We start from the raw sequence: 16,179 nt of genomic DNA, 5'->3' as shown, positions 1-16,179 counted from the left end.
GAATTCTACAATAGTAAAGCAACACACGAGAGCAGTAAATAGACAAAACAATGTACAAGTATTTCATCTCTTAAAAATGAGGGCACGATGCAGAAAAAAGTGCTGCAAAAACCCAATGAAGCCCTTATGTTGTTGAGAAGAAAATTCTGGAATAATGTGATGTGCAACTATCCACTAATAGGGGAGATGGCCTGTTAAGATTTACAATAGCCCCTTACAATAGCCCTTATGTTGTTTGCATATTGATTACTAGTTGTGTGAACATACAAATTACAACTAATATCATCCAGATCTCTACCACCACGCTCAACTCATGCTGGGTCAAATCTCTTCCTGCTAAGAAGCCAGACTTGCAACTGACCCAACCCATGCTCCTGCACCCTGCCTTGTTCTAATTCTTGGTGTCACGTTTAAGCAACAAGTTATCAATTGTTCCCCTGTCTAATTTCATCCTCATTTCTACTCCCATTCCCATTCCATTCCATGATTCTAAGATTGAGAGTTTGCCTAAAAGACACTAAAAGCAGGGTGGTGTGATTTGTTATAAAGAAATCTAGAAGCTACCTCAGTAGCATGGACATAGGGGTGGCACACTGCAGGCATACTGATGTCAAACAAAGTGGTAGATCTTAAAAAGTTCCAGCAATCATAAAATAATGTTTATTTGGCTATATGAATAACACTTTTTTATCATAATAGTCGTGACAATAGAAGATAGGGTACTCAGGTCTTTTCAGAGATCAAGCTAGCTGACCTCTATGGTGGTGAGTCATCGCTTGATGCTCAACCTTCAAACTGCAACAGGAGCCATAACGCATGCACTTAGGAAAAAGCATAATCTAGAAAGATTCTTCTAATAGAAAGTTAATTAATGGGATTGAAATCCAACTACATTAGTACAAAATAGAAGTTCCAACAAAGAGATAAAGAAGAGGAGTAAGTAGCTGATGATCCCTTGAAGACTAGAGAATGTGCATGAAAGACCTGTGGTAAGTAGAGCAGGGTAACCTAAAGACACAAAATATGAGTGATACAAGATATGTTGCAAGCATGGTATGTCGTACCGGTCGGTACAGGTCGGTACGGGTCGTACCGAACCAATACTGGCCCGAACCGACCGGCCCGTACCGGCTCCAAATTTTTTTTGGCTTTTGGCCCGAACCAGTTGCAGCTAACAATTCTGTGTATGGCTTTATAGGGTCAAAACCAAAATGGCAAAGCTTCAAAATAAAGCACCACATCAACATGCACCTATTAGTTGATGCATGACTAACATGTCTAAGGAGTGCTATTATTGCAAGAAAAGGCGCCCTTTGGAAAGAGAAAACACCCCCTAAGTAATGGAGAGGCTTTAGGTCCGTTGTCTCAAAAAAACACTATGGATATTACTTCAAACCATGGTTCATCTCTATACGGCCCCATACCGGGCATACCATGCCGTACTAGTGCGGTACCAGCATTCGACGAAGTGTAGAGACTGAACCAGCCTGTTCTAGGTAGAATTGACCAGTTCTGCCCAGTTATGTGTTGCACCCAACCCTTATCATTGGTTGCAATACCATGGCTAGGCTTGAGAAAAAAGTCTCTCACCTTGTGTTCTTATGGGGATCGTACTATACCCAAGATTCTTCGAACTAGTACCGAGACCCGTACCGGTTTGAACCAAACCGAATCTGAGCCCCATTGATACCGGTTCTTGCGGGCAATTGCCACAACCCCACCGCCGTCCAGTTCTGGCCGGTTCCAGTCAGTTCTGACCACATTCAATCAGGTTCCAGCCCCTAAGGGGGCGAAACCGTTTTCTATTGGAGAATCAATCCGGTCGGAGACCGGGTCAGCTCGGTTCGGGCTGAACCGGCCGGTTCGGCTCGGTTCAGCAATCCTTGACTATACCATACCAAATGTATCAAACCTTGCTTCAAATAGTCAAACATTAAAGCAAAATCAAGGAAATAATATAACATCTACTTATGACAAAAGAACCGCTAAGACTTTGAATGCAGATGAATAAAGATGGGTAAGCGAAAGTATGTATCGTCCATTTGCTAATGATGAAAAAAGTAACCAAGAAGTATTCTATTGACACCATGATCCTGGAGATGATGAAGAGGACCAAACAAATTGAAGAGTGCGGTAGTCACCTATAAGACTACTTGTTAAGGTTGGTTGGAAAGCTTATCCTGGCCAACATAGATCAGCAGAAAGGATGACTATAGGCTATGGGGTCAGCTGAAAAATCTCCCAAAGAAAATAAATTATGCATTAATATAGGGAAAGTTCATTTTTCCTAATAAACTAAAGCTACTAAACATTAAGAGGGTGTTACCTGCGATAACGACTGGAGCAACGGACATAAAAAGTGGTGAAAATACTCAAGGAACAACCGATGATGCTTCTAGCTCACAGTTTTCAACAATGGATGGGCTTAATAGGGAGGCCAATTGACTAATCAGGGAATTTAGGATCATATCCAAGTTTTGAAGCCAGGTCAAAGCAAGTCACATTTCAAATATCACTTGCAGGCCAAGAACATTTGCTGATTTCGATCACTTAGAAGATAGTGGTATGATGAGGATTTTTTATCAGCCAAATCATAATTTTATTTATTATCTTCTATTAACCTTCAATTAGAAAAGTAATAGGCACCTAAATAAAGGAATTCCTTTTATTTACTGTAGAAAGCACTGGAGCATAGCAGCAATGCAAAAGGGGTTTTGTTTTTATTTCGTCTACTCTAGAGTCCCAATGGACTCAAACCAGGAACGGTGGGGGGTGGCAGGGTCACAAAAGAAGGTAAGTATCCACCAGTTATAGGAGTCCATTGTAAGTTATTTTGAAGAGAAAAAAAAATTAAGATTCAACCAGGTTGGCTGCTTTTTCTCTCCCTTTCTTTCTATTGATCTCTCTTTCTCATTCTATTTTCTTACATCTTCTGCTGTTAATTGATCATTGTGTGCCTTCTACTTTTCTTCTATATTTGCCGATAGTTATTTATTCTCTGGGACTAACCTGAACATAGATCTTCTATATCATACTTAAAATCTCGATCTGAAGCCTTCCTTGTAGCCTACTAAGGCCATAGGAGCCATCTAACTTGAGATTCATCCCTAGTATTATACTGTAGCCTGCTAGAACTGTTTGAACATCAATTTATCTTTATTATCTACCAAAATAAGTTCCTTTGGCCTGAATTTGGTTACAAGTCAAACATATTGCTTCTCTTTTTTGACCTAAAACCCTAAGAAATCCTTACCTAGGACCCTTACCCATTCTTTAAACCCAAAATCAGATATTTTTAAGCCACTAGTTTTATTCCAATTATTGAAAAGCACCATATCTACCCTACTTCTCGAGAGAGGATAGCAAGATAGTGGGTTGGTTTATTCCCTAATTTTTGTCCCCTTTAGGTCACCCTAAGTGGCCTCACATCAACTTGTTGGACTAAAGTATCACACTCCCTAAATTTATAGTAACAAAATGTAAAAAAATAGAGGATACAGAAAGACAGGTTAATATTTTTTTATTAAGTCCAGGCCTCACATTTATACAAAACCAAATCTAGAAGATTTAAGAAAATCTAGGCATTTAGACTTATGCCAATTAAACCCGGATGTTTATGGAGTGTCGACTAAAAGATCAAGCTCTTACTTTCTCTATAATCCATGACTTTTAACTCTAATAATAGGAATCAGGGCTCACATGTGATTTCTCTTTTTTGAATACACATAACAAACATGAAACATGAAACACAATAAAATAAAAGCTTGTATCATACATTTTTATCTGGTTTGACCACTATTAAACTTACATGCTTCAAAGTAGGCCAAACAAGAGAATAAACTGATTTATATATGTACTAACCCCCATTTCATTCAGAAATCAAAAATCTGAATGTGGTTTCAGCAGATCACATGGCTTGCAGTCCACTGAATTCTGCTAACTGCAGGGTGCCTCCTAAGCCAAACAGGCCTTTGAAATCGAAATATTTTCCATGTCTGTCCGGACAAGAATAGAAGGATAAGAAAAGGGACCTCACCTCTTCAATAGAGCAGCTTTCTCTTCCCTGCACCTACATCTCCAACCTCATTCCTTACTCCCTTGAGAGAGGACCGAGCCTACTCTTAAGTTACAGATCAATGATGATTCTTATTAGGTGAGCCCTGGCAGCCTCATTTCCTGGGCTTGTTGCCAAATCATAGCACTAGGTTCTTATGAGGGAGCTTGGATTTGCTCATGTAAGGGGAAGAAGGGGATTGCATTTACTTGGCAATAACCTAAGGCTTATGCATTATGCTCTTTAAAAAAAAGGCCCCATACCTGCTTCTAAATTGAAGTTGGATACCAATCTGGCTATAACTGACAGAGAAAGAAGATGATGGACAGGAATTAGAGAGAGAACAATAAGCGTGGGACCTTTTCGCGGGATTGAGAAAGCAGCAGCAGAAATATTTAGGGGATGGGAAGAGATAAGCAGTGCACCTTGAAGGAGGTGATACAGGTATGCCCTAGAGGTTATTGATGACAAACAGGGCCAAGCTTGGCCAACTAGGCCCAGCAAAAGGCAATGGAAGGTGAAGGAGATATTTCAGATGAATAAGCAGGAAATCCAGCTCTCAGATAAGCAAGAATCAGCTACTACCAAGAGAGTAGGGGATCAGAACTAAGATCCAGAACTAGTCAATGTCTAGGCGGCATTGAAGCAGCAGTCAATTTAGTTAGGAAGGAAAAGAGTATACTGCTCTGTTGAAAATTTTATCAGGATAGAGGCGGAACAGATTTTTGTCTCAAAAGCCTGTTTAATGACTCGATGTTTCAGCTTAGGTGGTACTCCATAGTTTGCCCCAATTGATGGATTGCAAGCCTCATTAACCCCCAAAATCTAATGATTTTTAATCCAAAAGGCTCTATTTTGGACAAGATCTGCATCGACAAAACTAATATAAACATTACAGAAACAAGTTAGGTCCTCTTTTCATTTTAACAATTATTGCAATATTACATAACCATGAAACTACCATGACTAGAACCTAAACATTATTTCTATTGTCATTCTTAATGCAACATGATTACTATCGTGTCATTTCTCTGGAAACAGATTATGGGAAACAGAGTCTCCGAAGAAAGTGAAGCTACATGTTGTAGTTGGAGGCTTGTATAAATTTCTTTTCCAGTTGGTAAGCGGGATAAATAGTAGAGAACTTATACCCTGTATCAAGTCGGGTTGGTATATCATGCACATAAAACAGGAGGCTAGGCTAAGGACTTATCCATTTTCTGTTCGCAGTTTTAATTATTTGAGAAAAGTTCTAAAAAAACACTATATGTGCCTGTAAACATGGTCCAGTATAAAATGGCACATGGCTGCACTGACACAGTTTGGCTGGCATGGCCTATACCCTGTATCAAGTCGGGTTGGTATAGCCAATATGTACTGCCTGATAAGGGCAATACCAACTGCACATGAATCATTGATTTCGGGTCATTAATTATTGTTGTAACTGGAACAAATTATGTTGTTAGTTAAATAGACCGACCCAGACATTATCTGAATAAGAACCAAGCATTATCTAGTACTTTCTGTAGATATCTAAAATTGTTCACCAGTCTAAAGTAATAATCAATTAGGAGAAAAAGACAGTTGCTTGAAAACTGCCAACAGCATTTAATTTGAGCCAACTTTCAAAAAAAAAAAAAAAAAAAAAAACTAACAGTTAACATAAGACATATTTGGTCATTACAGTATCATTCCACAAAAGAATTCACCCAACAAAAATAAAGGGGTAGCAAAATGCTTTCATCAGAAATTAAATGGCAGAAGAAACCTTTGATTGTGGAGACAGAATGCTACTCGTAATCAGAGCTATGGGATTTGATGGAATCTGAGATACAAAGCAAGCAGAAGCATCAGATAATAGCAGCATAGGTTAATCAATATAAAAGCAAAACAGAATGTATAGACAAGGAAACGCCCAGTTGTTCTGACAAAACTATATTACCATTTGCGGCATTCCATTCCTCACAATATACCGCTTGTTTTGAGAAATAGGCTGTCTCATAAGGCAACATTCAATTACATCAGCCAAATAATGCAATCAGTTTAAAGATATTAAATATAAGCAGTATCAATATACAGAGCTTGGTCTAGAAAATAATAAGCAAGCAAAAGATCCTGAATGGTAGGTCAATTCCAATTTACAAGGGGGCAAAAAGGAAGATGACTCACAGGCATGCTTCATGTCAAGGAATGCATAGTTCTCTTAGTGACATGTCAATTTTAGGGATTAAAAACATCAACAATGTTTCTCTTCTCTTTTTAAAGAAAAATCAATGGTGGTGCCCCCCAAAAATCATATAATTACCATAACAAAAAGGCTTTATACCATCTCTTCAGAACTGACTAAACAATTTGCTTTGTCATCCGTTCGTACTAAAGAACATATTATGACAGAAATAAGGAACACCGATAAAGCAAAAGTATCAAGATGTAGTTTATAAGGTATGGCCATTACAAAAGGAAAATGCCTGAAGATACCTAAGTGCCTGACAGAGGGATTAACAATAAAATAAACCTTGCTTTTGAAGTCAATAACATGATAGCATATTCAGCTGCCTGAAGGGAAAATGCATATGCTTTAACGTGGAGGAAGAACACATAATACAATGAAAGATACAAAGATGCCAGTTTGAGGATAAATTCAATAAAGATCAAGGGTTAGAATTTCAGTCAAAATATTCCATAAATTGAAATAAAACACAAAACTTCATGTTCGGTTTCCTTTTGTCTGAGAAATATGTTTGTTTCATTTTTCAAGACAAAATAGACATGGTTTGGGATGAAAAGTGCAATGGTTTAAATTCAAACTGTCACATTTTTGCCTTAAAATACCAAAAATTACACCTATTTATAATGAACAGATTCAATTTCTATGAATAAAGGTTCATGATGCTGAGGGAGAGTCCAGATCCACCTTGTTGGAAATGGAAAACATTGATTCCACGCGACATAAACTCTGGATTCACATCGGCTCTGCCTTGCAAGTACAATATTTGTAAAGGCTCCTTTAAGATTACCACAGAAGTTGCATCCTAGTTACCAGAAGCGGGTGCTGACGGACGTGTGAATTTGAGTGCAATATAGGGAAGTGGGCCTTTGATAAAAATGATTGAATAAGGAAAAACTCAGAAAGTAAGTTCACTACCCTAAGTGGTAGTTTCTTGCTACCCTAATGGAATTTTCCTACATATGTCAAGATGCATCAATCTTGGATAAATAAACAAAACAAATTACTGGAATTTTATATCTTCCGAAAGGTTAAACTTCAGAGATTCACATAAAAACAAGAAATATGGTAAATCAATTGCATAACTGATTGTTCAAAAAATACTAGGTAAATCTTGCAATAACACCAAGAAAAAGTTCAAAAAATACTAGCTAAATCACCTTAAACCTTCATTAAGTCATCTAAAACAATCTTATCTGTATTATGTCTTGACATCAACACCTTTCAGAATCACCTTTTACTGATCAAGAACTAAACATAAGAAAGAAAAAATAATTTGACAAAAGGAAAAGAGTGATGTTGCAGATAAATCAATTAATTCTAGATGTTGAAGCTCAGTAAAAGTTATATCATGCACAATGATTAGTATGCTTGAAAAATAAATAAAAACAGTTTGCATGATATTATGTGAATGTGCAAGAATGATTCTCATGATGTACAAGTAGAAATAATCACGTACATATTGTTTCTTCTCTTGCAGACCTAGGTCATCAATCAATCTTCCGACATCCTTCTCACTCTCTGTCTGCACATAGTAAGACATCTTCAGTCAAGAAGACCCCAATGTTATGATGCCCAGATAATAAATGCTCATCAAGCACTTATCAGACATTCTTTACCTCAGCAAATAAACATTTAATCTAGTTTGTGTATGATCTCCAAATAAATCTGCAAAAAGATATTATGATTTCATGCTCAAGAGTAAGTCATGAGTTGTTCTTAACTCACCATTGTATTTGCCCCTTCATCCCATATAAAACCATCCTCTGAATTGCTTTTGATTTTGCCTCCAGCTCTTTCTTCAGCTTCAAAGAGGGTGACACTCAAACCATTTGATTTAAGTTTATAGGCAGCAGCTAGCCCACTGAAAACCATCTCAAAATCCTCGACATTAATACTCTTACCAAGAGAGTATTCAACAAGTAAATGATAAAGTATAAAAAATATTTATGATAATGCCTTACAACAAGCTTCCATAGACCACAAGTATATAAGTCAAACAATTAAATAAACAACCATCAGATTAAAAAACTTACTAAGTACACCAATCCATGTGTTGAAGATAAGAATCCCACAATTAGATATGAAAGCTCACAGTAATTTATGAGCAAGAAACAGCGATAAATCCATGAAACAACATTAATACAAAAGTAGATTGATTAAAATATCACTGATTTTTCTTTTTTTTTCAAAAATGGTCTCACAGATTACAAATCAAATAGATAAACTAAAAAAAGAATCAAATTAAGATTGCCACATGAAATTAGTATCATCCCCTCCAACTTGTCTGATTAAACATAAGTGACAGTCATTGACAAAATCTGTCTAATCGGGCAAAAAGGGGTCATTGCTCATTTGTGTGTGAGGAGAGTTCAAAATTATACAAGAAGCAAACAAATAAAATGCTCTAATGTAGCACATTACAGACATATGCATTCTACAAGATACTTGCCAAGAGTAATAAAAGGATATCTCTCAATAAGGAATGTTAAAATTTGGGAAAATAATTTGAAGAAAATTTCAAGAGTAAATTTGAATCATCAAACAAAACTCTTGAGAATCAAATATACAAATAGACAGATGGATTGGCATCAAACTGTCAGCAAATCGATATATTCATGTTGTTACATTGTGCACTCTAATAAATCTATGACAGGATTCAAAAAGAAGCATGACAAACTACCATCAAAACCAATGATTAATGAGATTCAAGTTAAAACAACATACCTAACTCCACCACCAACAACCGCTACTGACTTCGTGGAACCTGAGAAATCAATTGTCTTGAGATAAGTCATTTACAAAAGTCGAAAAAATATAACTGGCCTTAATAATAGACAAAACTAGACATAAAGTAGGAAACAGAAGATAGCATAATTCATGCAACTATGAATTAATAAAAAAAGTACAGCATTATGCGCTATTCTATTAGAGCATTATCAAAACAGAAGAGCATTAACAAAAAGAGGAAACAAAGAGAAAGACCTTTTCTTGATTGTGGTTAGTTGCCAATAATTATAACTCCCTGAATTTTCAAAATTTATGGATCAACACAGTGCATCAGGAATTTGGTTGAAAACTTCTGTAGTTGAGTTTCCAAAACTCCTGACTGAAATCCATATTGATATTTGAACTGACTTCAATAATCATCAATAAGAACAGAAATTCTTTGGATTTTAGAAAGGCCAAGAAATATCTACTAGGTACAGTAATATCAAACTGGATTCAAATTCTCCTACTAAAGTACTAAATCAGTGAGGCATGAAATAAACCCTTCTCTCACAAAACTCTATGCTATTAGTTACTTTAAGAAACAAAAGCCTTCTGAGTTCTGAATCTCTGATCATCGGAATAATATAAACTAACCAATGCCATTTTACTAAGTTTTATTTTATTCTTATCATATATATATATATGTGTGTGTGTGTGTGTGTGTGTGTGTGTGTGTGTGTTGTGACTAACAAGATACAATCAAGAAAAGTGATGACCAAAATTCTTCCCATCCACTTGCATAATATGTCATTGCTTCATGTACATATCAAATCCACTGGCCAATTTAAATAACTTTCTTGGTGTTAAAAGTTTATAGTCATTAGACTCTAAAATAGTTATTCAGTTGTTGAGGGTTCTCGCGCATCCTGTATCTAACATTCATCATTTCCTGATCCCTTCTCAAAATGTCATTGACTGTTCTCTTAGAAAAGAAAATGTAGTCTACATGGTCAGAAAATTACTCTACCTTTATAGTCTACATTGTCAGAAAAATGCTCTTCTTCCCATATCAGCTTTTTTTCCGTAAACCTTATTCCAAAAAACCAGGGTGTGTTGCAATCTCTCTTAAAGTTCTAGTGGAATACATGTAAAACCAGGGTGTGTTGCAATCTCTCTTAAAGTTCATTAAAACACATATACTTCAATTGGACAGCACCCTTGTTTATTGAAACCTCATACATTCCCTACTTGATCCTTTATTCCCTTTTCCTTGCAAAAAATCTCTCTGTTGTGTCTCCTTTTGACTGCATGAAGTATCTTCTCTCAATACCAAGAAAGCTAGACCTTTTTATAATATATGTATGCCTACAATCTTTAAATGCATCTACATCTCACTACACATCTCTACATAACTGTCAGTTGACTTTCCCAAGTGTATGCTGACTAAAAACCGAATTCTCTTCTATGTTTTTTCATCCCAACTTTTCCCAATGTGGTGTTTTTCAAAATTTCTCCAAACTGAACTATATATCCTCTAATGAAATCCTACACATACCTCTCAATAATAGCGTAATCTCCTCTGTGTAGGTGTAACTCTTTGAACTTAACACAACATAGTTATCCAAGCACAGAGAGAGATAGAGAGAGAGAGAGAGAAGGGGGCAGAAAAGTATCCACTATCTCGCCGTTTGCATCGAAGTCAAGAACAAAAGAAGATTTAAGCTAGCATGAATGTATCTTTTCTAAGGTGACCAAAATAATAATGATCAAGAAAATAATACTAACAGATGGAGGCACTGCCAACACCTCAACTAAAAGGTAAGGTTCAGCAGGACAAAATATATGAGCCATATATATTTGCTTGTCATTTAAAAATAAAAATGAATTAAAATAAAAACAAGCTTCTTGAACACAAAGGCAAAACTATCTTGGTTGCTTTATGCATGGTGAAAGACCAAGGAAAATGCTAATGTCCTTTGTTGCACCATCTTCAATATGCCGCTGTAAGGAAGTAAACAGCCAATAGTTTGACATTCAGCACAGCATTGGAGCATTCATTTTCTTTCCCCCACAATTATCCATACAAAGGCTTCATAAAAAGCTTATAGATTCAAACTATATTATTCCATTTACAGTGCCAACCCCCTAAAAGATGAAAGGTCCCTTGTCTCCATTCTTCAAAATCAAGACCTTACCGCCAGAAGTACATATCACAAATTACCTCTTTATTAACCTTCCTTAAAAGAAAAGATTGCTTTAGAAATCATGAAATGAACCTCAACCCCCCTCTGGAAAAAGAAAGAGGAAAAAAAGACATTCTTTTGAATGCATAGCACAATCCACTCACCTCTTTCATTTAATTTACCCTTTCTTGATAAGACCTAACAATCGTAAATTTCCAGATACTTCAAGGATTAATCCTCTATCACAGCGCTAATAAACTGAACCAAATTTATGTTCTTCAATCTTATAAGCACAATTCCACCCCACTCCCTGGATAGAAAAGTTGAATCAAATTCGTTTGATAAATCTCCAAAACCATGTAGACTCTCTTTCTCTCCAACAAGAGTCTCTCTTAACACGATTTCAGATCCACAAATAGGACTTAAAAGATCAAAGAGTTGCAAATTCAAAAGCATATAGTTGACAAAAACAATTCCTATCAAAAGATACAAACTCGCCTAGCAGCTCACTAACACATTAAAACTTAAGCCCACATATTTGGAGTTTTATATAGTTAAAAGGACGCCTCAGTACCTGTGATGTAACTTTTCAACGTAAAACCTTGATAGATTAGCACCTTTCCCGAGTCTCAATCATCCAAGTAAATATCAATGCTATCGATTTGATTAAAACTCATTCTCAATCTTGTCACCACCTCAAAGCCAGTGATGATAAAATAAAATTTACCAAGCTCAGAAAAGTCAATTTTATAAAACATAAAGGTATCATCTACCCGGTGCAAATAAGTAACATAGAGCCACCAAGGTGGTAGCCCAGTTGGAACGGGGCGTTTTCTTCCAACCAAGTGGTTCCAGGTTCGAAACGCGAGGGCGTCGATTAAATTCGGGGACCGGATGCCCCACGCCTGGACACGGGGTCTGGAAGCGCTACTGGTCGGCTGGTAACCTGGGTGGTGCCAGGTGTGACGTACTCACACGAAGGGTTGGATCGGGTAACTAAGCCGGCCCACGGGTGGGGAGGGTATGAGTAAAATAGGTCGGGGTGCCCAACACACGACTCGGTCTACCCGCATCGAACATTCTCCTGGCGGGGTGGGGGCCCAGTGGTCAGGGCTGCTACGCGGGGGGGGCTTGTCCCTTCCTCCCCCCTTCCCCTTTTTTTTTCAGCAAAAAAAAAAAAAAAGAAACATAGATCTTCCTTTGTAGATTTCCCTCTCTGGCCTTCAAATCCCTCATTTTCTCCCCTAAAATAAGTGGTTCTGAAAACCTCATTGGTTAAAAAGTTTGATGTCTTTGTTTTAACCCGAACAATACCATAAGTCCAAAATATCCTTCACAAGAACCCATTCAGCAAGAATAAGAGAGGCTGCAACAACCACTGTTCTACAAATCGGTTTATGCAGATTCTTTTTTCGAGAGAAACAAAAATTTGAAATTCAAAATGCACATCCAGTCATTGGTCACAGATTTTCATGGATTCATCACAATAATCATCGAAAATTGTCAATGCCGTTATCAAACATCAACTCTCCATATCCTAACAAGAGGATATTTTGCTTCTTCGCAATCGATGACTGATTAATTCCTATTTATTCTACATGGCTAACTTTCGACTCTTTAGGATTCTGATGCAACAAATCCCTTCCACGGCCCAAGCCTTGACTACTACTCTAATTGAAGTATAAGAGTCAAACGTAGAATAGTTTGCAGTGATTTAGGGGAAAAGTGAGCGTTAGAATTCAATCTTCTTTTTTTCTTGGGAAGAATAGGGCATCAAATTAGGGCAAAATTGAAAGGTCTCTCTTTTGTTTCAAGACTGAGAGAGATTATGCTAAAGAAATAAAAGAATAGAATTTTGGAAACGAGCGAGAGAAGTAGGGAGAAGATCACTTGTTGTTATCTTGCCTTCTTTAGCCGGCGAGGCCATGGCGGCGGCGGCGGCGGCGGCGGACTTGACGAGGCCGCTTGTTTGGTGAGGCCGGGGCAGAGCAAGAGCTGCGTTCGTCCGCAGCAGATGAAGAAGATTTCGACAGCTCTGCCTCTGGAGTTTGGAATTCGGATATATCGAGGAAGAATCCAGGTGCCCGCCTGGTGTGGCTGTCTGGTCTCAAACAGCAAGCAGCTTGAGGGGCATGTGCAATGAGTTGGGATGTACAATGGACCCCACAAACCGGGTTGGGCAAAACGAAGATCGGGTTTGGGCGGGCGGAAGGAGAAGAACGGGGTGGGGGTTCGCCCAGATTAGCTAGTAGCTTGAGATTTAAAAATGTAGATCAATAATCTCAAGAGCAGTGTAATGTACCAAACCGCATCAGATAATATAAATATAAATATACCGTATCGATATATGATATAAAAGATGTATCAATATTCAGTATACCAGATCGGCTCTAAGCGTGCCGATATAATATAGTGGCGCCGGCATGGAACCCGATATCAAGATGGCATATCTTATTGTGAAGTTTTTTATTTTTTTAATAAAATGAAAAGATAATTATCATGTATAAAATGGAAGGTGTTCTTTTATCTTTTCTTTGACAGAAAATAAAGTATAGACTTGACAAACTTATATACCATTGGTACTGTTATTTTCTTAAATTATACTTTTAGCTGTAATATTTATTTAATAAAAAATTAATTAAAAATTATTATTTTGAGTTTCTGAACATGTTTTTGTATTCAAGTTCTGATATATATAAAAAAAATTATGAAATCAAATTTCAGACATGGGGTTCTTGTCCTGAATCAACATTTTTTTTTTGTAAGATCATGAAGGTTTAGTCAAATGAGTTGGAGAATATTATCATTCCAAGGATAGGTGTCTTTGTAGGCGGAGCCTATAAACTAGGATAGGACACGCATGGCATTCGGAATTATGATAGACGAATGATACCAAGGTAGAACTAAGGTTGCTACTATGGATACCCAAAAAGCCCTAGATGCCTAATTTGCCTTCATTCTATATGCAACACCATTCATCTATGTGGTTCAGTGTTACTTTGAGGCTTAAATACCTATATTCCATGTTTCCTCAACATCATTTCCTACTCCAATAAACAATAAGTTGATAGTTTAGCACTGCTTAGAAATGATCCACTGCCACAAAAAAGTGAGATAAGAAGAAGGAAGTATGACAAATTAGACATTACAAATAAGCATCAATGATAAGAAAAATTGAAAAAAAAAAAAACAACTAGATTTTAGTTTGCTCTACTACCAATTTAGATTTGGTCCTCACTAGGACCCAATTTGAGATGTAGATGTTGTAGTCAAAACAAGTGAAATTTTTAATCCTTGAAGTAATTTTGGTCTGAGTATGAGCAACTTGCCCAGGACTGACTCGATCAGACTAGAAGTTTAGTCAATTATAAAGTTAGTTGAAGCGTAAATGTATAATCTTAGTACTTTATATTTAAAAACTTGAAGCCCAATTGAGCCCATTGAGAGCACATCAGAAAACTCTTCATCCAGTTCAAAGGTTACTATTACCAATGACATTGGCCCCTGTCAACCACCGCATTTGGTAGATGCCACTTGAATCCATAAGAAATGAAGAGGCCTGGAAATGAGAAAAGGCAAAGAGATAGAGAGGTTTTCGGCCAAAGAGTGGCTTAATTTGATTGCTCTCAAATCTAAAAGCTGAGAAGAAATGAAATAAATATAATATTTAGAAGACAAGAGACTCAGGGAGAGTTCCATCACAAGCTTGGCATCAAAGTGCAGGACGGATTACATGGTGGTTCGATGTCGAATTAAGAATTTCTATTCCAAATCTGGTGTTGAATGAAGAAGTCCTGTTCCAAATCTAACTGTTGAATATGAATTCTCACATGTTGCGCAACTTTGGTATAATAAAGCTCGAAGAACTTGGACAGGCAGATTAAACCTAATAAGATCAATTTGATGTTTTCGACGTAATGTGGCCTATATCGTAGACCTCCAAACTTTGTTTGGGGTTTAGGTTTTAGAGACTAAAAGAGTCAGCAATCCAAATTCCAAACTTTGTTCATCAGGATTAGGTCTGTGAGCCTAAAGGAGCTGAAACTCCTTTCTACACTGAATAAGCTCAAGATATAGTTGAATGGTTATGATGCTATCAATTAAATCTAATGGTCAGGAATAGTTCAAAACGTAAAGTTATTATCACTTCTATGCTTCATCAGAGACAGAGATGTAAAACATGAACAATGAGATATTTACAACTATGTGACAATATGCAAAATATATTTAAGTTGATTCAATACATGAGGTTTGGTGGAGATAATTATTTGGCATACCATCAAACTATTTCAATCTAAGTGCAATTCAGTCTAGATCAGTGGTTTGCTTGGAACCAAAAAGAAAAAGAAAGGTGAAATAAAAGGGAAATGGTGGACATTCTCTACTATTTAGTAGCTCAATAATATATCAATATTCTAATGTGCCAAGTTTTAGTGGGTGAAGAAAAGAATGCATCAGAGGCAACTGGTTTTGTTTTATCAAAGAATAAAAATAAAAATAAAAATATTTAAAATTTAAAACGAAGTTTGTTATCTTGCAATATCTCTAGAGTTCAAAGTATATAAGTTTATAATTCCAAAGGCTACGTTGATTGTTTTTATCTTTTGAATATAGAAAAGGAGCCACTGAGGTAGTAACTCAGTGGAATGGGGCCTTACTTTCAACCAAGTGCTTCCAAGTTCGAAACGCACAGGCGTTGATTAAATTGTAGAGATCGGATGCTTTCTGCTCGGACACATAATTTGGAAGGGCTACTGGTCCGCTAATAACCTCGGAGGTGCCAGGTATGACGTACTCACACGGAGTTTTGTGCCGAAGCTCAGAAGGGTATCCGAACCGGACCCATGGATGGAGAGGGTATGAATAAAACCGGCCGAGGTGCCCAACATACGGTCATTTCTGCTCACATCGAACATTCTCCTAGCGGGGTGGGGGCTGCTACACCGGGGTGGGCTCGTCCCTTCCTCCCCTCTTCTCCTTTCTTTTAGCGAAAAAAAAAAGAA

General features: G+C 37.1%; 1 protein-coding gene across 3 annotated transcripts in view; it reads right to left on the bottom strand.

The window, feature by feature from the left end:
* The window catches only part of LOC103702932 (protoporphyrinogen oxidase, mitochondrial), a 35,613-nt gene extending 22,345 nt beyond the window's left edge, over positions 1-13,268 (bottom strand). The window contains exons 1-6 of one of the 3 annotated variants that reach the window (XM_008785573.3): positions 13,067-13,268; positions 9,009-9,048; positions 8,010-8,145; positions 7,741-7,806; positions 5,997-6,047; positions 5,823-5,879 (exon numbers count right to left, since the gene is read on the bottom strand). In XM_008785573.3, the coding sequence (XP_008783795.2) occupies positions 5,823-5,879; positions 5,997-6,047; positions 7,741-7,806; positions 8,010-8,145; positions 9,009-9,048; positions 13,067-13,103 (387 nt within the window). In that variant the 5' untranslated portion in view covers positions 13,104-13,268. The remainder of the gene's footprint in view (positions 1-5,822; positions 5,880-5,996; positions 6,048-7,740; positions 7,807-8,009; positions 8,146-9,008; positions 9,049-13,066) is intronic. The other 2 variants (XM_008785574.3, XM_008785575.3) reach the window with 2 other exon arrangements.
* Positions 13,269-16,179: the final 2,911 nt, after the last annotated feature.

This window comes from Phoenix dactylifera, chromosome 14, assembly GCF_009389715.1.
Source record: "Phoenix dactylifera cultivar Barhee BC4 chromosome 14, palm_55x_up_171113_PBpolish2nd_filt_p, whole genome shotgun sequence".
Classification (NCBI taxonomy): Eukaryota; Viridiplantae; Streptophyta; class Magnoliopsida; order Arecales; family Arecaceae; genus Phoenix; species Phoenix dactylifera.
Note: the sequence above shows the minus strand (reverse complement) of the source record. Positions and strands in the feature narration are given on the sequence as shown.